General features: G+C 48.0%; 1 protein-coding gene across 1 annotated transcript in view; it reads left to right on the top strand.

Annotated features, from left to right (window-relative positions):
* CALB2 (calbindin 2) overlaps positions 1–20,381 on the top strand; it is a 28,488-nt gene extending 8,107 nt beyond the window's left edge. The window contains exons 2-11 of the mRNA XM_059904290.1: positions 2,770–2,846; positions 5,772–5,861; positions 8,498–8,578; positions 13,452–13,508; positions 14,103–14,180; positions 14,713–14,768; positions 15,104–15,143; positions 15,298–15,351; positions 16,136–16,207; positions 19,693–20,381. Of these exons, the coding sequence (XP_059760273.1) occupies positions 2,770–2,846; positions 5,772–5,861; positions 8,498–8,578; positions 13,452–13,508; positions 14,103–14,180; positions 14,713–14,768; positions 15,104–15,143; positions 15,298–15,351; positions 16,136–16,207; positions 19,693–19,809 (722 nt within the window). The 3' untranslated portion in view covers positions 19,810–20,381. The remainder of the gene's footprint in view (positions 1–2,769; positions 2,847–5,771; positions 5,862–8,497; positions 8,579–13,451; positions 13,509–14,102; positions 14,181–14,712; positions 14,769–15,103; positions 15,144–15,297; positions 15,352–16,135; positions 16,208–19,692) is intronic.
* Positions 20,382–20,745: the final 364 nt, after the last annotated feature.

The following is a 20,745-nucleotide window of genomic DNA, read 5'->3' as shown; positions in this document are numbered from 1 at the left end:
GCGTGGCAAGAGGGGTTTCTTTCCACAAGGGCACTGGCCCCCACTCCCTGCCTTTGCTAGTAGCTGGGGCTTCTCAGCGAGGCCTTCCCTGCCGACCGTGTGCAAGTAGCCCTCATAGATACTTCAGCCGCCTCCTAATACGCTCACAAAACAGACTCGTACTCACTGACTCAGGTGTCCACCCAGCCCTGGCCCGGGCCCAGCTCTGAGGCCTCTGGTACTTCGAACCCCAGCGCATGCTCACAATGTGAGCTCCACCCCTGCCCCCCGCCCCCGGCCCCTCCAACCCCAGCCCCTGCTCCTGGACCCAGAGCTGAGCTCAGCTTCCTGCCTGAGAAATGGAAGAATAGCCAGATCACGGCAGGGAGCGACCAGCGAGAGAAAGAGTACTCGTTCCTCCAACTCAGTGGCATTGTCAACTGGACCACTGCCCTTTTGTCTAAAAAGCCCTTCCTCCCTCCCTCCCTCCCTCCCCTCCTCAGTCCCCCTGCTGCAGCTGTCCAGCTCTCCCAGGAAGCTTTCAGAACATCCTAGAAGAAAGATGACCACTCTAGCCTAGGGGAAAAAAGGGAACTCAAGTCTCATCTCTCCCCACCATGCCCCCCCGCCCTGCAATTACAATCATATCTTTTCCCTGCAGATAAAAATACTTAATTTATCTCACATGATTCCTCCATACACTATGTATTGTGGCATCTTCCCCACTAGAGAGCGCCACTAGGATTATTCATTCCAAATTTAAATTCTCAGGGGACACTAGTGGGGTAGGCTAGGAAGAACACACACCCCGACTCCCACATCGCCCTTCAGCCTCCCAAAGCCCCCACCAAGGCCAGGCTAAATACTTCTTTTTGATTCTCTTTGTTTAGTTTGTAACGCCATTTGCCCTGAAGCAAGCTACCATCTCCCTTTCCTGTGCAAGTTGAATATTCTCTATGGGAACCTTGCTCAACTGCTTTAGATCAGATTTGGAACTTGACTTGGTCAGTGGTTTCCAAACCTTGCTATATATATGGAAATTACCTGGGAGCTTTTTTTAAAAATCACGATGCTTAGTTCATACCCCAAACCAATTACATCAGAATGTCTGGGGATGGGAGCCAGACGTCCATATTTTTTTTTAAGATTCTAGGAGATTCCCATTCACAGCAGTCTGGGGAGCACTGCCTTAGACCTGTCTGATTTCCCACCCACAAATGATTCCTCCCCATCACAGACAGACCAGGGAGCTTGGCCATGGACTCAGCTCGCCCTGGTCCCTGGTCTCTAGGTCTTTTGGGTTCAGTGGTGAAGAACCTAAAGGACTTCTTACTACATACGTGATCTTGCAAGTCAGGCCTTGACCTTGGGACCCGGTCCTGATAACGGCACTTTTCACCCAAATTCATTCCCATTTTTTACACAAGTTCTGGTAATTGCACTCAAACAATAGTAACATTTACACTGCACCCATAACGGACTGAGTGACGGGCTTTACATACAAAAATCCCATTTAATTACCCATTTTACAGATGACATGGGTTAAATAACTTTCCCAAAGCCATACAGCTCGTAAGTACAGCAGAACCAGGATTTGAATCTACCTCCACAGACCTCAGAGCCCCCTCTCTTCATTACTGTGGAGTGGGTTGCCTCCCATATGCTTGATCCCTGTGACCACCTCTCAGGTGCCCCCATCCCTGCTTTTCTCTTGCCACTCTTCCCTTCTGCATTAGTTTCCTGGAGCTGCCGTGACAAAATACGACAAACTGGGTGGCTTAAAACAACAGCAATTGATTCTCTCACAGTTCTGGAGGCTAGAGTCCAAAATCAAGGTGTTGGCAGGGCTGGTTCCAGGTTCTGAGGGGTAATGTGTTCCATGTCCCTCTCCTGGCCTCTGGTAGTTGCTAGCAATTCACAGTGCTCCTTAGCTTGGAGATGCATCACTCCAATCTCTGCCTCTGTCTTCATGTGGCCTTCTTCCCTGTGTATCTTTGTATCTTCACTTGGCCTTCTTCTAAGGACACCAGTCATAGGATTTAGGGCCCACCCTAATCTAGTATGACCTCATCTTAACTAATTACATATGCAAAGACCCTATTTCCAAATAAGGTCACATCCTGAGTTCCAGGTGGACATGGATTCTGGGGGGACACTCTTTTATTTTATTAGAAAGTCTACTTTATTATTATTATTTTTTTGGCTGCACCGAGCGGCTTGCGGAATCTTAGTTCCCCGACCAGGGATTGAACCCGTGCCCCCTGCAGTGGAAGTACGGAGTCTGAACCGCTGGACCACAAGGGAAGTCCCTGGGGGGACACTCTTCAACTCAGTACACACTCCTACCCCAAAGACCCAAGTTCTGCCTCTGACCTCATTCGCCCTAGTGACCAGGGCTTGCCACCTGCTGACAAATCTCGAGGCTGATGACCTGTTGTCCCCTGTCAGATCTCCAGCTCCTGCTGCTTGCCCAGCTGGCTATGGACAGACAGCTCCCAGGTCCTGCTCCCTCTGCCAGCATGGCCCACACGCTGGTCCCTCCCAGTCTCTGACTACTGAACGTATATCCCAAAGGCAACGCCGTTATTAATCTTGGGTCTCTATGGTTGCAAATGGCCAGAGGGCAGGACCCACATCCCTAACAGTCCAGGGCTGGCCCAGACACCTGCTTGACCAGTGAGGAGAACAAGTTCTCAGTGAAGCCCCCCACTTCCCCACCCCACCCATCCACCATAAGTTTTACTACTTAGCTCTGAGGTTCATTGCTTTTTTTCTTTGCTCTCTTTGCAGGAAATGGGTATATTGAAGGTAAAGAGCTAGAAAACTTCTTCCAAGAACTGGAGAAGGCAAGAAAAGGCTCTGGCATGGTAAGCCCAGACCCCTCTCCCATTGTTTGGAATTTTCCGTCATCCTGACCATGGCTTTGAGGATTGTCTGTCCTAGGTCATACATTCCATCAGCAGCCTGACATCTCTGGTCTTGACCCTTAGAGTTTTTCTTTTATCTGGAAGGATTTTAAAAATTGAAATACTCCCTTAAAAGAGTACCTTACCTCACTATCTCTGGGTGTCTGGGATTGAGGGGTGTTCATGGGTACCAGGGCTTGATAAACTCCCCAAAACTGCAAAACTTTGTGTCTGCGTCTGTGTGTATAAAAAGTATTTTTTCCTAGGGAAGAGTCCATAGCCTACCTAATATGCTCAGAGGGGTCATGACTCAAGATTGGATGCCTAGAGGGTTTCAAGTGCCTTTATTCAAGACTGGAGTTTCTCAGCCTCGGCACTAATGACATTTGGGGTAGACAGCTCTTCGTCATGGGGGGCTGTCCATGGCACTGCAGGATGATTAGCAGCATCCCTGGCCTCTACCCATGAGATGCTAGTAGCAGCCCTCCATGTTGTGACAATCAAAAATGTCTCTGGACATTACTAAATGTCCCCTGCAGGGGATGCAGAATCGTCCCCACTAGAGAACCACTGTTCTAGACCAACCAAGGTTGGAATCTCGGCAAGGACCTAGAGGAAAGTGGAGGATTGCTCCAAACCAGCATGTGAGCCAGATCGTACTGGCTCATGTGTGCAGGTGTCAGACTGCCCTTCATGGCCTGAAGTGACTGCAAATCATGTCCCAGGCCCTTAATGGCAGGCACATTGTTTCCCCACGTGCCAACCTGGCACGACTGACTTCACTAAAGCCTTTTGGGGGAACGTCTGAAATATTGAAGAGGTAAGGTGATTGGAGGTAGTCTGTTGTGATTCCCATGTCTGGTTCTCGAATATATGGAGTCAGACCAACTCCCTCCCCGCCAGCTCCTGCGGGTCCTTTGGTCGCGGGGGTGGTCTCTCTACTCTCCCCTGCTGCGTGTCTCTTGGTCAATCCACTGCTTATTAGCGAGTCTTCATGGAGCGCTTTGGGAGATGAGTCACAAATCCACTGGTGAGCCCCTGGTTCAGAGCTCTCGTCAGCGCGCCCTGGTGAGGAAGATGTCCAAGCGATGGGCTTAAGTGATGGAGGTGATTCATGGGTTTGTTTATCAACAGTCCCCCGTCACCCCTCATTACTAGGATAATGAAGCCCGGATCACAGAAAACACAGGCTTCACAACTGGTTCTGGGATCGTGGGGTAGATGGAGGAATGTGTTTTTACAAAGTGCTTCAAATCTGAAATCCTTCTCTTAGTCATTCCCTTCCTCAGATGGCATCAGGGGTGATTTTCAAGTCTGTCAACAACATTCTCAACTAACATCACCCCGGACTGGATCTCAGAGCAGCTGTTCTGTGGTAGAAAAAATAGTGGCCTTGGAAACAAGAGTCATGAGTTCAAATTCTGGTGACCTCAGGAGAAGTCACGTCATCTCAGCCTCCATTTGTGTGTAAAATGGACAGGCTACTAACATCATGGGGACTGTTGTGGAAAGCAAATAGGATGGCCACATTTGTGATAAGGGTCTAGGCTCATTCCATGCACATTTGTAGATGTAACGCAATAAATATTGATAAACAAATACATATGGGCAAGTTGAGACCAGTCCAAAAGGTAAAAAACAATAGAAGGGATTCAGAAAAGACTCTAAGAATTGGTAGAATTCTCCTTGGCCCAATCCTAGGAAACACACAACCCACCAGAAAGCCGTTAGATAAGCGAAGAGGCTTCAGATGCCAAGATGATTCATCACTGATTAGGGATAAGGAAGAGCTCACTAATGGAAATACTTAATAAGCAGCACCCCAAACAAAGAGAAGCTCTGAGAACTTCAAGAGAACCTTAGATTTAAGTTAGGCAATGAAGGCCCAATAGAACTTTTGAAGTTCTTTGCCTTTTTAGTAGTCACATTCATCTAGTGGACTATTTAAATGACCCCTCAACTATATAGACTTTCTCTTCACATTCTTCCTAGCCTAAAATCAGAGTGAAAAGCATTGTAGAATTTCCAGTTTGTCTTTAAAGAAGAAAATGAGCGGTCGCCTTTGCTCTGGTGGAGTGTCTAGAACTTATTGGGGGCCCCTGCAATAGGTTGGGCTTATTAGAAGCTGCCTCAATGAAATGTTGGGGCCTGAGTTCTCACACCTGAGTGATGGAAATAAGTCCTCACCCTTCTGATAGACTTATGGTTTAATCCATCTCAAAGGCAGACGGGCATGTTTACCTATGTGGTACAGAGCACATCCATATGTTCTGTTTCCCTTTGAAAATTATGTGATTGAGCCTCAAAGAAGAGAACACTTAGGGCTTCCCTGGTGGCGCAGTGGTTAAGAGTCGCCTGCCGATGCAGGAGACACGGGTTTGAGCCCTGGTCCGGGAGGATCCCACGTGCTGTGGAGCAACTAAGCCCGTGCACCACAGGTACTGAGCCTGCGCTCTAGAGCCCGCGAGCCATAACTACTGAGCCCACGTGCCACAACTACTGAAGCCCGTGCTCCTGGGGCCCGTGCTCCGCAGCAGGAGAGGCCACTGCAATGGGAGGCCCGTGTAACGCGGCAAAGAGCGGCCCCCGCTCGCTGCAACTGGAGGGGGCTCGCGCGCAGCAACGAAGACCCAACGCAGCCAAAAATAAATAAATTAATAAATAAATAATAAATTTTTAAAAAGAGAGTGAACACTTAGATTTGGAGGAACCCTAAAAAGGGAAAGGGTGCAGCCCTGATTACTCAGAGCATTGGTTCAACCTGGTTCCATGCCTGCATATTTGGGGTGCAGAATGATTCCCCACCATCGCTGCACTGAGAGGGTGAGAGATCCATGGTTCGCAGGGGACTCAGCAGCAAAATCAGCGCCCTTTGTCTTTCTGCAGATGTCAAAGAGTGACAACTTTGGGGAGAAGATGAAGGAATTCATGCAGAAGTATGACAAGAACGCAGATGGGAAAATCGAGATGGCAGAGGTGAGTCCTAGTATCCTGCTAAGAGCTACACGGGAAGGGCCGTCGGTTGCCTGTGCCTCTCCCATGCACAAGAGTCCTTCTAGGGATCCGAGTGAGGCGGTGGTCTTGAAGCCCCACCACCACCCCCAGCACTTAGGCTGATGAAAGAGAACAGATGGAGCTTTTCCTTTGACTCACAAGGAACGAGGAAGCAACAAACATTGGCCTAAGACAGGGATGAAGACTTTTAATGCTCTCAGGGTCCAACGGGTACTATAAATGTGTGATGAGCTCAGTTTAAGACAGAAGAGAGGGTGAAGTTTGCAGAACAGGAGAGTTCATGCCCCACCTAAAGGCATCCAAAGGTGTGTGTGTGTGTGTGTGTATATATATATATAATTTATATATGCAGCATGTATAATTTATATATATTTATACACACACATACATTCATATGTGTGTATTGATGTGCATAGATATATACATATTGTTAAAAGATAAACTGAGGCATATTAAAAATTTTAAGAGTTTATTGGAGCAAAAATCAATTCAAATGGGCCAGCACCGAACCTAAAATAGTTAGGAACACTCTACCAATGGGAGCTAAGGGAAAGACGTTTATATAGAAGAGACAGTTACAAAGCAAGGAAATTATTTGATTGGCTAGAGTGTAAGTGGCTGCATTAGTCAGGAAAGCCTAGTTGGCTGCTTTGGCTGTTTGTTTAGACTTTGGTTTGCTTATGTAGGCTACTAAGGCATTAAGGCTACCTCAGTCTAATGGCCTCCTTGTTTAACAATTTATATATACACACATACACTTATACAGACACATATACATGTGCATGTGTGTGCAGGCCTAACCAGACACCTCTGGAAATCAGTTTGCAACCCATGGTCAAGTGGTCCAGAATGATGACAGCGGCACACAAAGGAGGGCAGAACTCCTCCTGGGATGGACTGGTTGCCATGGTGCCTTAGGTCAGTGCCCTGGAAGGAGAGATCGAGACAGAGATTCGTGGGTAGGATTTCAAGAGAAGGCAGGAGAGAGCAACAGGAAAGGGCAGAGGAAGAAGCCAAGCAAGCGTGTGGTCTCAGCTGGAGCCTCTTCTTGGCCTGATCTCATGGGGGGCTCTGGAGTGTGGATTGCGCCACGGGGTTGGCCCCACCTTGAAGCAAGGGGTAGGATGGTCCTTTGTACCCCTATGTCAATCAGGCGTTGGATGCAAGCTGCCCCCTCTAGGATGGGGGTCAGAGGGAAGGATGGCTGGGGCAGTTTGGTGGAGGGCAGTTCTCCTGCAGGGGGCAGCTATGAGCCACTAGCGGTCATCCTTCACAGCAGCTGAGGGATGGGCTACCAGCCTAGTTAAAGGTGATCTGTGAAAAGCACCAAGACCATCCCCTATAGATGCCTAAACTGCAGGCCTCAGAACATCCTGACTCAAATGGGCTTAAACCAGGGGTTGGCAGGCTTTTTCTGTAAAGTTCCAGACTATGGTCAGTGTTTTAGGGTTTGCAAGCTGTAAACCCTGCCTTCTTCAACTCTGCCCTGTGGCACAGAACAACCACAAACAGTATGTAAACGAAAGGGCGCTGCCATGTTCCAATACAAGTTTATTTACAGAAACAGGTATTGAGCCAGATTTGGCTCATGGGCCATAATATACTGACTCTCGGCTTAAACTATGAGAGGCTCCTAATGAGAAAGGCCATGAGAAGGACTGGCTCCTGGTGAAGGAGACCAGGTCTCCAGCCCTGCTTCTCGGCAGTTCTCTTGGTTCTGTTCTCCACCCCAAAAACGGCTTCATCCTCAGGCTGGTAGCAAGCTGGCTAGAGCAGTTCCAGGCATCACATCCAGATGCAGAAGGGGCCCATCTCATTTGGTCCCTGATAAGAATAAGGAAACCTTTCCCAGGGGTACCCGCAGTAGAGCTCCTCTCACATTTCATTGGCCAGGAGTAGGTCACATGTCTAGCCATAAGCCAATCACTGGCAAGGGACATGGGATTATCACATCTAGCTGAGACTAGGATTTGCCTGTGACTCAAGCATGCTGGGAGCAGAGAAGAGGGGAAGGCCATTGGGGGGGGGGCAGCCAACAGTGTTTGCAGCACAAGAGTACTTGCAGTTTTTTAAAACTCGTATTTGTTGTGGTATAATGTACATATAATAAGCAGTATCGATTTGCAGTGTAAAATTCCATGAGTCTAGACAGTTGTATACAGCCATGTAATCACCACCACAATCAAAATACGGCATCTCCATCACCCCCAAAATGTTCCTCTGTCTGGTCAGGCCATCCTGCACTAGCAGCCACCAATCTCAGATTAATTTGCATTTTCTAGAATTATATGTATGGAATCAGCTATTAAGTATTCTTCTGAGTCTGGATACTTGCGTTTTAAAGTGGCACCACTTTCTGTCCCTCCAGCTGCTCATACCCAAAGGTTTGGGGGTGACCCAGAAGCGCTTCTCAGAACATCCTTCTTCCCCTTTGAAGGGCTGCCAGCCCCTGTTCTCAAGGAAGGAAGCAAAATGGAGCAAAATGTGACTCCCATGCTGCCTTGCCACTGGCTGTTTTCCATCCTTCCTGCAGGAAAGTCTGTTTGCTTCCTGGCAGGGCTCTCCGTAATGTTACTGTTGCTCTCTGATCCCCACAGCTGGCGCAGATCTTGCCGACCGAGGAGAACTTCCTTCTGTGCTTCAGGCAGCATGTGGGCTCCAGCACGGAGTTTATGGAGGTGAGACCAAGGCGCTGCCTTCTCTCTTGCACATCGGGGCCTGCCTTTCTCTTGTGTTCAGAGCCAGGCCCACCCAATGCCTGGGAATGGTCCCTGGAAGACACTAAACTCCTTTTGAGTAGCTCAGCTACTCAAAATGTGATCCATGGACCAGGAGCATCAATGTCACCACCACCTGGGTGCTTGTTAGAAATGCAGAGTCCCTGACCCACTGAATCAGAATCTACATTTTAGCAAGATCCCCAGGTGACGTGTGTGCACGTTAAAGTGTGGGGAATAAGGTGAGAGGTAAGCTTGCGTAAAGTACCTTTGGAAAATAATGTGTACACACCACTTCCCATTTGGGTATTTGCCATAGATATTTGCATATTACAAGCTCTGAGAAATCCTGCAGTAATGAGACCTGTTTCACTTGGTTTGCCTCCAGAATCTTTCATATTTTCTTCTCACTCAATAGCATTAGTGTTCCTGGAATTCAGAGTCCCAAGGAGCATTCCTGAGAAGGATGGATTTAGGTACCATTCTAAAACTGAAAAAGCCCAGTGAGAATTCCAGTTTCCAGTATCTTCCAGGTTTGGTCTTTGACTGTGGTCCGGGCTTCACTGTCCATCTTTAAAATGGATGTTGCCATCTTTGCAGTAGCAATTCTTTGAGATCCTCATGGGAAATAGGACATCCAAACTCAAGTGTCTTTTGAGTAACATTCAATTGATAGATTGAACCATGTGAAATTGCTCATATTTAACCATTCTTTATTTACAAAAATTGGAAATTCCATATGGTTTAACCAAATATATTACTAATCCTGATGTCCAGCAAACTACCAGTTATTTTTTTGCTATTTTTCTGGGGCTCTGCACCCTAGCCATTCAATGTATGTGTCCCTCAAGGTGAAATTCAACCCATACCACCCCCCCCACACACACACACACACACGCTGCCTGCTGTGATAAATAATGACTAGCCTTCAACACAACTCCAGTCGCCACTTGTCACGTTAAGTCCATTTCTAGCCACCGGTAATCCCCTGTCCCTGATTCACTGCTTAAAAATGACTGGAGAGCTAGTCCAGAAACACACATGGCAGTGAGTTCCCCACATAGATAGAAAATCAGTTAGAAATAATGGATTCTTAGGGCAGAAGACTCATTTTTTTAAGTGGTAGCTTGCCTAAGCATCAGACATGGATTTAATTTTATTGTGCTTTAAAGGATTTTCTCCAGTTTTTTCACGACGGCAAAATTCCATAAGCTGGTCACTGACATGCTGGATTCTGTTCTTAGTCCCCCCTCTTGCCTGTCTAGGAGGAAAAGTCCGCATATACATAGAACTTGTCAGGGTGCGGCTTTTGTGAGTGTCAATTTTTCTGTCTGTAGAAAAGGGAGTGTTTATACTTGATTACTCCTTTCCTGATAGGGAGGCGGCCAGAGATTGGCCTCCCTTCCACCTATGATCAGGAAAATGGGGATGACAGCTTGCAGGGGGCAGAGATGCTTAAAGAGGAGGGGAAGGAAACCCTCTCTCTCTAAATCATCAGTGGTTTCTCTCTGTGTAGTTGACATGGTTCCATATTTTACCTGCCTTTATCCTTTAAGCCCCAGAATAACTACTGAGCCTATACCACCCCCATCCCACAGGTTTCCTGGGACCCCATTATCCTACAGGATCATCCCCTCCTGGGGTTGTCCATTCGTTCCATCTTTATCAGCTGGAAACATGAAATGGCCCCTCTGTAGCCCTGAAAGGTTTGTGCTGTCAGATGCTTCCATCCCACTGCTCATCACAACATTTTAATTTCTAATGTTAGTGACACCTCAGGATTTCTTTGAGATTTCACAAAGCCCAGGTCTCTTGAACTCTTTTCCTTGAATGGGAAGAGAATAATGACCATACTTTGTGATGGCTGAGCACAAAGTATTGGATGGGAAGAGAAGTCCAGCGTGAGAGCGTGGAGCTGGGGGTGGATCCAGGGAGGGAGGGAGAGAGGGAGGGAGGGAGGTCAGACCTGCTAGGATGGTCTCACTCTGAAAGCAGCTGGCTGCTCTGCTTTCTGGGAGGACTGGGGTCCCTTCAGGTTATCCTCCCCTGAGGCAATTTAGGGGGTGTCTGCCTTTTTCTCCCAGTCAAGACTCAACCTAGATGAACTAAATTCCAATACACTAAAGGCATGCAGGTGGTTGGTGAAGTCATATTTGAAAATCTGCACATATTTCTTTGTGCTTACTCAAGGGCGGGCTTTCGGAGCATGGGAAGGAATAGTCTGATGGAGCTGGGCATTTTCTTTCCCCAAAGAAAGAACTCTCCCCTAATCAAAAATCATTTACCCAAGTTGTATGTGGAAAAAATCTACCTTTTTATTGGGACTTGCTGATGTCTCATAACTTTTTAAAAAATCAGGATCAAATTTTTTGAGCCACTACTATACCATGAGAATTACACAGCCTAGTTTGCTGGTATGGAAGAAAGATCCTAAAATATCTATACATTCTCACACTCCTCACAATAAAAGGGGGACATGCCATCAACAGACGAACGTCTGGTACATATATATAATGAAATATTACTCAGCCATAAAAGAGGAATAAAATAATGCCATTTGCAGCTACATGGATGGAGCTAGAGATTATCATACTAAGAGAAGTATGTCAGAAAGAGAAAGACAAATACCATATGATATCACTGATATGTAGAATCTAAAATATGACACAAATGAACTTATCTACGAAACAGAAATGGATTCACAGACATAGAGAACAGACTTGTGGCTGCCAAGGGGGAGGGGGTTGGGGGAAGGATGGATTGGGAGTCTGGGACTAGCAGATGCAAACTATTATATATAGAATGGATAAACACCAAAGTCCTGCTGTATAGCACAGGGAACTATATTGAATAACCTGTGATAAACCATAACGGAAAAAATATATATGTGTGTGTGTGTGTGTGTGTGTGTGAGTGTGTGTGTGTGTGTGTGTGTGTGTGTGTATATATATATGTATATATCTGAATCGCTTTGCTGTACACCAGAAACTAACACAACATTGTAAATCAACCAGAATAAAAAATTTTTTTAAAGTGGGGGACATGATGTGGAGAAGTTGAGGAGACAGGAGATCAAATTTGGGAAATTTGGGAAAAGAATTAGTAGTCAGTGCCTGCTGACTCTCAGAAAATCAAGTGTTGCTGGTGTCTAGCTGTGCTGTTTGGAGCTGAGGGAGAAGGGAATAAAAATCAAGGGAAGAAAACTTGGAAGAAAATCTAAGAACTGTGATCAGGCACCAAAATAGACCAAAGATTAGGAAACAGGGTTCTCTGGGCCTTTTGTCACAGATACACCCACTCCCACCCCCCACCATGGTATTCCCTCCTCCCCACAAGATAGATTGGGTTAAACACTGGGGTTTCAGGACAGTTGCATTCAGGACCAGATTTTTGCAGGACCATTGTATTAGTTAACTATCGTTTTGTGTCAAATTACCCCCCAAAATTTACCAGCCTAAGGCAACATTTATTATCTCTCAGCTTCTGTGGTTGGAAATTTGGTAACAGCTCAGCCAAGTGGCTCTGGTTCAGAGTCAAGATGTCAGCTGGGCTGCAGTCATCTGAAGGCTTGACTGGAGCTGGAAGATGCACTTCCAAGATGGTGCACTCACGTGGCTGTTGGCAAGGGGCCTCAGTTCCTCACTACATGAGCCTTTCTATAGGGCTGCCTGAGTGTCCTTACGACGTGGCATCTGGCTTCCTCCAGAGTGAGTGATCAAAGAGAGAGAACAAGAAGGAAGCCTCAATGTCTTTATGACCTAGGCTTGGAAGCCACACACTGCCATATCTGCTGTGTTCTATTCATTAGAAGTGAGTCACTAAGTTCAGTCCACATTCAAGGAGAGGGGAACTAGGGAGGTGAAGAATTGGTGGACATTTTAAAACCATTCCTACTGTTTTTCCTTGTTTCTCCTGTGTGATGTCTGCTCCTGCTCACATGGCCAGAACAGAGAGGAAGGAGGTGGTCAGACCCATATCACCTGCTGAAGCTCTGCTTCTCTTTGATCCCCCAGATGCTGTGGTCAGCAGGCAGTTCTCTGGTCCTTCACAGGGACCCAATGCATGTACTGAATAACTGGGACTCAGATCAGAGCCCAGAACGAGTATGGAACAAGATCCAGTGATGGACCGATTGTCTAGGCCTAGATCACATGCCTACCTCTGGAGATGGGTCAGCCCCTCTTGAACCATGTGGACTGAGCATGAGAGAGGGGTGGTTTCCTAAAAAAAAGGGGGGTGATGCTTTTTATCAGAAAGATGGGGAGTGGCCTTGGGACAGTCTAAACAAACTGATTACACTACCAATTCTGTTCCACCTTCAGACATGGCTGCCATATGCATCGTGATGGAGGGGTAGAGGACACAGTACAATGAAGGGTAACCAAAGCCTGCTTCTGCCCCTTCCAGAGGGTTCTTACCCTTGCTCCCAACTCCCACGCAGAGAATGAGAAGCTTCCAGAACAGTAAAAGGACACCCAATATACCCACAGCAAAAATGGGATCCAACAGATCATAGTGCTAGTTCTGGTAAAAATCTGCCGGTTAACACCTTAGAAAACCATAACCCTGGTTACAAGATGATCCTGAAGCCAGTTATAGTAAGGAGACCTTGTCCCAGCAGGGTTTTTTTCTTCTCTATGTGACCTTGGCCAAGATACTTTCCCTTATTTCTTCATCTGCGACATGGAAGGGACCGGTCTAGACCATCTCCATGTCCCCATCTCACTGTAATATTCTTGAATATCAAGACCCAGCCTGGCCCATTAAAGGAAGATGGAGGGAAGCTTATAGGTGTGGATAAATCTTTGTGAATAGGTTGACATTCCCATTGCAGGCTTGGCGGAAGTATGACACAGACAGAAGCGGCTACATCGAAGCCAACGAGCTCAAGGTAAGATGAGCCTTGGAGAGGGCATGGAGGGTGCAGAGAATGGGCCTGAGACCAAAGTGGTGGTGGGTTTAAGGAACCTGGGGAGGGAGGAGAGGGTGGGTGAGGAATTTGGGTGTGTGGTCTGCTTAGGGATACTCAGGCCCGGCTCTGAATGGTTGGACATGTTCAGCCATGTGAAATCAGCAACACAGAGCTGTAGGAGTTCAACCAGTTCACATTCCTCTGCACGTCAGTGCCCAGGACAGGCATCCTCAAGGCATTCCAGCAGTTTGGCCTTCTGGCTTGCACGTCTACCCCTAAATTCCTCTGGACCCAAGGAGTCCCAGGCACTGCTTAGCATGTGTCCTGGGCTCTCTGAGGAGCCAGAGCCAGTTTCTACTGCCTGGCCTATGGGGTGAGGTTGCATCCAGCCGCTCCCTCCCCCTTCAGGGTTACTCCACAAGCATTAAGGTGTGAGGGAATTGTGAGGGCTGCAAGCTATGCAAATGATGGGCCCCGGAAAACAGTGTTGAGTGACTGTCTGAAGGAACAGGTAAGTGAGTCAGGGACAGACAGCCTGAACTGGGAGCTCTGAAGAGGACTTTGGTATTCCAGGGATTCCTGTCTGACCTGCTGAAGAAGGCGAACCGACCATATGATGAACCTAAGCTCCAAGAGTACACCCAAACCATAGTGAGTGGCTGAAAGTATCCCTCCTCCCCAGGGGTGCAGGACATGGGCCCCAAATCAGTGGGATTTGGGGTTTGTGGGGTCGTTAGTTGGCTGACTCTTCAGGCCCAGGAGAAGTGACTCCCAGTGGCAGCCAGCAAGAGGGATGCTAGTTCATGGGCCCTGCACCCTCTCTCTTGAGGTCCCCACTCAGCCAAATGCTCCTGGGCCAGTGTAAGACTAGAGCATCTGTTTCCATGACAGCCTCCACAGCTCCAGGAGAGGATAAACTTGGAGAGGGTGGGCCTTTGGTGCTGGTCTGCTGTCTTCTGCGGCCCTGTCCCTGAGAAAGGGGGAGGGGAGACGAGCAAGTCCCTGCTGTCTCCCCAGTGACCGATTCAGCCCATGCTGGTCCCTGCCACCAGGTGACCTCAGAGGACGCATGAGCATACTCCCCCATCCTCCTTCCTCTCCAGTACAGGGGATGGCAGGCCAAGGTCCCACATGAGAGAAGGTCAAAGCAAATAACCCAGGCACCACTTTCTGTCCCCAACAGCTACGGATGTTTGACTTGAACGGGGACGGCAAACTGGGCCTCTCGGAGATGTCCCGGTAAGTGCCTGCCCTCACTCACCCCAGCATCACTTTTCACAAGATCCCTGCAGATCATCCCTGTGCTACCGTCCCTATCACCAAGATCAATCAGTGGGGAAGGTGACAGGTCAGGTGTCCTGAAGCGCAAATCAAAGTCAGATCAAATCATGATCATCATCACCACAATGTTCCGTCTCCCTCTTTTTAGAACTTTCCACTGACACCTGATTATAAAGTGCTCAGAGATCGTTTCCATAACTACAGATGCTCCTTCTGCATCCCCTCCCCCCAGGTCCGAGTTGTTCTTGCTTCTGCTCTGTCTCCTAATCGCTGCTCTAACATTCTCTTTCCAGACTCTTGCCTGTACAGGAAAACTTCCTGCTTAAATTTCAGGTAAAATAGCCTCTTTGCTTTTCTTCAGTTCCTCCCTTCCCCTCATCCCTCTGAGCTCACCCTTCCTCAACACACACACACACACACACACACACACACACACACACACTCTGCAGGGCTTTGGCTTCTGTCTTTAATACCTTGGGCCTTCCAGGGCATGAAGCTGACCTCGGAGGAGTTCAACGCAATCTTCGCATTTTACGACAAGGTAAGACAGAGGACGGTGTGGATGGAAAAGCAGGAGGCCCATTCCAGCCCCCCACCTCCCCCCAACCCCGCCAGAATGGCTCGCCTTGGTCCTTAGGAGTAAACAAGCTGTCGGAGCAGCAATCTGAGCCAAGCAGTTTCTTCCTGTCCCTTTGGATTCCCTGCAGCATCTTCTGCTGTGTGAGAAGATAACTGTCCTTCACAGTGTGTGGCCTGTGGAACCCAAGGTTTTGGTTCCTTAAAAGTACAGGAGAGAATAGCTCATGGAAGAGGGTCATGCCTGGAACTAGGGTGTGATTACGTTATTGGTACCCAAAGAGAGGAGGTGCTCAGTACTGCTCCCCTGGTGCCAGGTCATAATCTTGTTGTCTTCCTAGGAAGTGGGGAGTGAGAGGCCCTCCGTACCAATGTCGCCCCTCCCTTAGCTGCCCCTGTGTGGGTGACTCCAATGGTCTTCCTTAGAACTATAGGCTTGGGGGTAAACTTTAAATAGCCCCGTGTTCATCCTGACATCTTACTGTGGGATTCGACACCCAGGGAGTTAGCGAAATGCTTCTTGAACCTCACTTACAATTTCAATGCAAATGAAAAACACCAGAAGGGAAGGTTACCAACAGTTTGCCCTGGACCCTCCCGTTCCTGCAGTGACTGGTAAAGTCAGAAGTGACACGTTATTTGGGCACCTCTTTTGCTCAGAGTAGAGACCATTAGCAAAGCTAGACTCTGGTCGGAGGTCGTGGGGCCTGAGTTCTGAGGCTCTGTGCTGACCCTCTGCTCCCCGCCAGGACGGAAATGGCTACATTGATGAGAATGAGCTGGACGCCCTCCTGAAGGATTTGTATGAGAAAAACAAGAAGGTGAGTGGCTGAGCCCAGAGGTGGGGTGCTGTCCTGGAGGTGGGATGGGGGTGGGAAGGAAGGCCGATGGGTGCATTTTGCTCCTCTCTGATCACCCCCTAACGAGGCAATGGCAGTTTTTTGGTTTGATTTTTTTCTGGTTGAATTGATTGATGTGTTTTTTTTTTTTAATACACATAAAGAAGTTTGCCATCTTCACCACTTTTAAGTACAGTTCAGTGGCATTAAGTACATTCACACTGTTGTGCAACCGTCACCACCATCCAGCACTCTTTTTCATCTTCCCAGAATGAAACTCCATAGCCATTAAACAATAACTCCCCCTTGCTGCCTGCCCCCGGCCACTGGCACTCATCATTCTACTTTCTCTGTGCATCTCACTGCTCTAGATACTTCGTACAAGTGGGATCATACAGTATTTGTCTTTCTGTGTCTGGCTTATTTCACTCAGCGTAACGTCTTCAAGGTTCATCCGTGTTGTAGCACATGTCAGAAATTCCTTCCTTTTTAAGGGTCAGTAACATTCCATGGTGTGTCTATCCCACATTTTATCTGTCCATTCACAGGCAGACACTTGGGTTTCTTCTACCTGCTGCCTGATGTAAATAATGCAGCTGTAAGGCCACGGCAGTTTTGATGTGGCCCAGTTCTTGGAAGTGTCCGCCACATGGCCAACAAAAAAGACTTTTTTACAGGAACCGGGAGATGAGTCTTGGCAGCGTTTTCCTCTACCTCCTGCAAAATGTCTTCCTCTGAGAAAATGGTTTTGCTGCTTTCTTTAATTAGATGAGGAACGCTCTATAATTCCTTGCGTTGTCTAACTGCCTGGGCGGTCAGGCTAGAGCTAAATATAATGCTCAATTTCAGGGCAAAAAATTCATCACAGCTTCTGAGTCTATCTGTCTCCCTTTCCAACTGCCTTCCGACTTCTTTATCCTGAATATCATCCTTCATTTCTTTCACCCTAAATTTATTTTTTTTCTTTACACTACCTACAATTGCTTTTTGAAAGAGGCACAAAACAAATTATAAGCAAGTACTTCCTAGGAAGACAGGAAGTACTCACCAAGTGTTTGAACTCGGCAAACTTTTTCCTGGCACCAAACTCTAGGAGAAAATTATTTGTGCATCCTTATGTGTCCAAGGAATGTTGCGCACCGTAATGGAAAATATCTTTAACTGTAATTGTATTAATGAGGCATGATTATTCTCCATATGACCCTGCTTTATGCCTGAGGCTGATGGGCCTTGAAGGCAGGCATTAAATCTTGGGAGAGACCCGAATCTCCTGGTCATCATCTAACTAGGCTCTTTCTTGATTACCACAAAAGACAACTCATATGGCTACACAGCTTGACTTGAGATGTGGAAACAAAAAAGAGTCAGGTGTTGGAGCTAGGAAACAACTCTGAAGGTTAGAGAACAAGGATATTAATAAAATTGTTTACCCAGGAGCCTTCCACCTGTACTAAGCTCCAGATTTAGCACATGGGGATTGAGTGAATGTATCAGTAGAGAGAGCTGCATGCTTGTAAATAACAGCCCCTGAGTTGGGAGGGGAATGGCCATTTTTAGGTGAGCCCACATGGCAGATGCATATGCCTTTTTCTTTTTAAATAAATTTATTATTTATTTATTTTTGGCTGTGTTGGGTCTTCGTTGCTGCGTGCAGGCTTCCTCTAGTTGCAGCGAGTGGGGGCTACTCTTCATTGCCGTGCGCAGGCTTCTCATTGCGATGGCTTCTCTTGTTGCAGAGCACAGGATCTAGGCGCGCGGGCTTCAGCAGTTATGGCACACGGGCTCAGTAGTTGTGGGTCGCAGGCTCTAGAACACAGGCTCCGTAGTTGTGGTGCACGGGCTTTGTTGCTCCGCAGCATGTGGGATCTTCTCGGACCAGGGCTCGAACCCGTGTCCCCTGCCTTGGCAGGCAGATTCTTTACCACTGCGCCACCAGGGAAGTCCGCATATGCCATTTTGATGGTGCCTGCACGGACAGTGATTCGGTTTCTGAGCAGATTAATGTTTGAGGCTCCTGAAGGACAGGCTGATGGGCTCAAACTTCGACATTTCCTAGCACTCCTAAGACAGTTGCAACTTGCTAAAGCCATCCTCAGCTTCAAGCAATACTTCTAGACACAGAAAGTAAGCAGCCCCCTCTGTCCATTCTGCTAAAACTCTTGATGCCACACTGAACTGGAGGGTTTTGTCAAGCTCAGGCTTGATATATGGGGTCACTTCCTTAGCTCCTAATTGAGTGGTAGGTCGCTCAGGCACACCCCGGTGTTATGGACTAGGTGACGTTTTTTCCAGGAACTTCACAACTTTAGTGAAGATGCCCCTCAAAAAGCTAGAGATGCTTGCAAAGTGCCTTGGGGCTGGGTGGTGGCACAAACCCAGGAATCAGTAACGTGAGGGGATGTCACCAAAGGATGCAATAAAAGACTGACCTTGGAGCACTGAGGACACGTGAGCCAAGTAAAGAATTACTCAGGGGACTAAGACTCTATATGACTGTAGAGTTGGTCCCATCCTTTAGCCAATACCTTAGTCTTTACACCTCAATTTTCTCATTAGCTGAATGGAGATAGTGACCCATCAGCCTGGAAGGGGAACTATTTAAAAAAAAAAAAATCTGCCGATATGCTCAATACAAAAGGAGGAGGAGGAGGAAGAGGAAGGAGGGAGGGAAAGAAAAAGACAGTTGTTTAGTGATTTTCCAATGTTGATGATGACTTTGCTGTATTTCAGAACTTTTGGCTATTTCCACCCAAAGCAACACAAGGCATGTGGGTGTTGGTTTTCTGTAAATGTTGGCCTACATTTTATATGAGACTATGGGCATATGTTTGTGGGTCACCTGTCTTAGTGCCCCTCAAGGCCACAGGGAGCCAGTGAACAAGCAGTAGGCTGGTAGGCTTGCTGCTGGAGGAGAAAGGAGTTAGAATCCCTTGTTTCACTGGGTGAGGCTTTTAGGGAAGCATGATCCAAGGGGCCTGAAGACAAAACCAGGGAGTTCCCCTGGCATTCTCCTCCTCACCTGCAGGGACCCAGCAGATTGAGTAAACGGAGGCTCACTGAGGGAGAGAAATTTAGAGAAGCTATGCATAGATAATGACTGTCATCAATAGCTACTGTTTGGAGTGATGCTGTGTGTCAGGTACTGTGCTAAGTATTGTTTACATTCATTTCCTCATCTAATCATCATAACACCTCAATGAGGCAGGCTCATTACTGTACCCATTTTACAGATGAGGCAGCTCAGACTCAGAAAAGGTTGAATACTTTCCCCAAAGCAATGCAGCCAGTAAGTGAAAGGAAGAGCGTTTTTCATCCAGGGCTTTCTGACTCCAAGGCCCATGCTTTGTGTGCCTCTAAGCTACTTGCGCTGAGATGGGATAAGGGAAAGGTTCTGGCTGAATGAACAGCTGGGCCGTGTAGGTGGGGCATCCTCTGAGCCTCTTACCCTCTCCCTCTCTGTCTCCTAGGAAATGAACATCCAACAGCTCACCAGCTACAGAAAGAGCGTCATGTCCTTGGCCGAGGCGGGGAAGCTCTACCGCAAGGACCTGGAGATTGTCCTCTGCAGTGAGCCCCCCATGTAAAAGGGTGGATGGGGGCTGCTTCTCCACCTCCCCCCAAACCTGCCCCTGCTGCCCTGCCACTTCCACCCAGACCCGGAGATCCTGAGCATCCCTCCCGCTGCCCCTGCCATCTGCACACACACCAGCCTGCAGAGCAGGAAAGAAGAGATGGAGAAGGGGCTGCTGACGGGCTCCCTGGAGCCCCCTCCAACCCAACGCTGGCTGACCAGTCACAGCGCTCTGCATGCAGAGGGGCACCAACCGCATAGAAGGTGGGCGGGGGCACAGGTGGGGAGTCCCTCGTTCTCTTCGCTGTGATGCATGAGCTCATTCGCTGTATGATTTAGGCTTCTATGTCCAACAGAGTGGACCCTCCCCTCTGCCTCTCTCCCATGCCACCAGCCACCCCGAACCCCCAGGTTCCATGCCCCGCCTCGCTAGTGGTGTAGCTGTCTTCTCAGAGCTCCTTGTTCGTGGCGGGCACCGGCCCTGTCCTTGACTCAGCGTGCTCCCTTTCCCTTTGGGTTTCTTGTTTACCAAAGAAGAGTTTACAGACAATAAAAAGGAAATGTTCTCCTGTGGAAGCTCTCCCAGTTCTGGCTGAGTGGTCAACTTTCTCTCTGCCGCTAGTTCCTGACAAAGAGAGAGCCTGTTCTCGACTGAGTGGGGAGATTGGGGGGACCACCCAACTGGGGCATAACCACTAGAAGCAAGGGTGTGGGACCCCAGGACGCTGTACTTTCCCTTGCCACTCACTGCCTTCTCTCCATCAGCCTGTCACTTCTCTACTCCACGTTTGTTTCCACATTTCTGAAATCATAACAGCAGTTATCAGTTCATTGAAAGTTTACTAAATGTCAGGTATTATGCAAAACAGTTTGCCTGCGGTATCTCTCTTAGTCCCTTGAGAGGGGTGCTGTGATTATCTCCAGCGTACAGATGAGGAAACTCAAGATT

This window comes from Balaenoptera ricei, chromosome 19 (genome assembly GCF_028023285.1).
Source record: "Balaenoptera ricei isolate mBalRic1 chromosome 19, mBalRic1.hap2, whole genome shotgun sequence".
NCBI classification, from domain to species: domain Eukaryota; kingdom Metazoa; phylum Chordata; class Mammalia; order Artiodactyla; family Balaenopteridae; genus Balaenoptera; species Balaenoptera ricei.
Note: the sequence above shows the minus strand (reverse complement) of the source record. Positions and strands in the feature narration are given on the sequence as shown.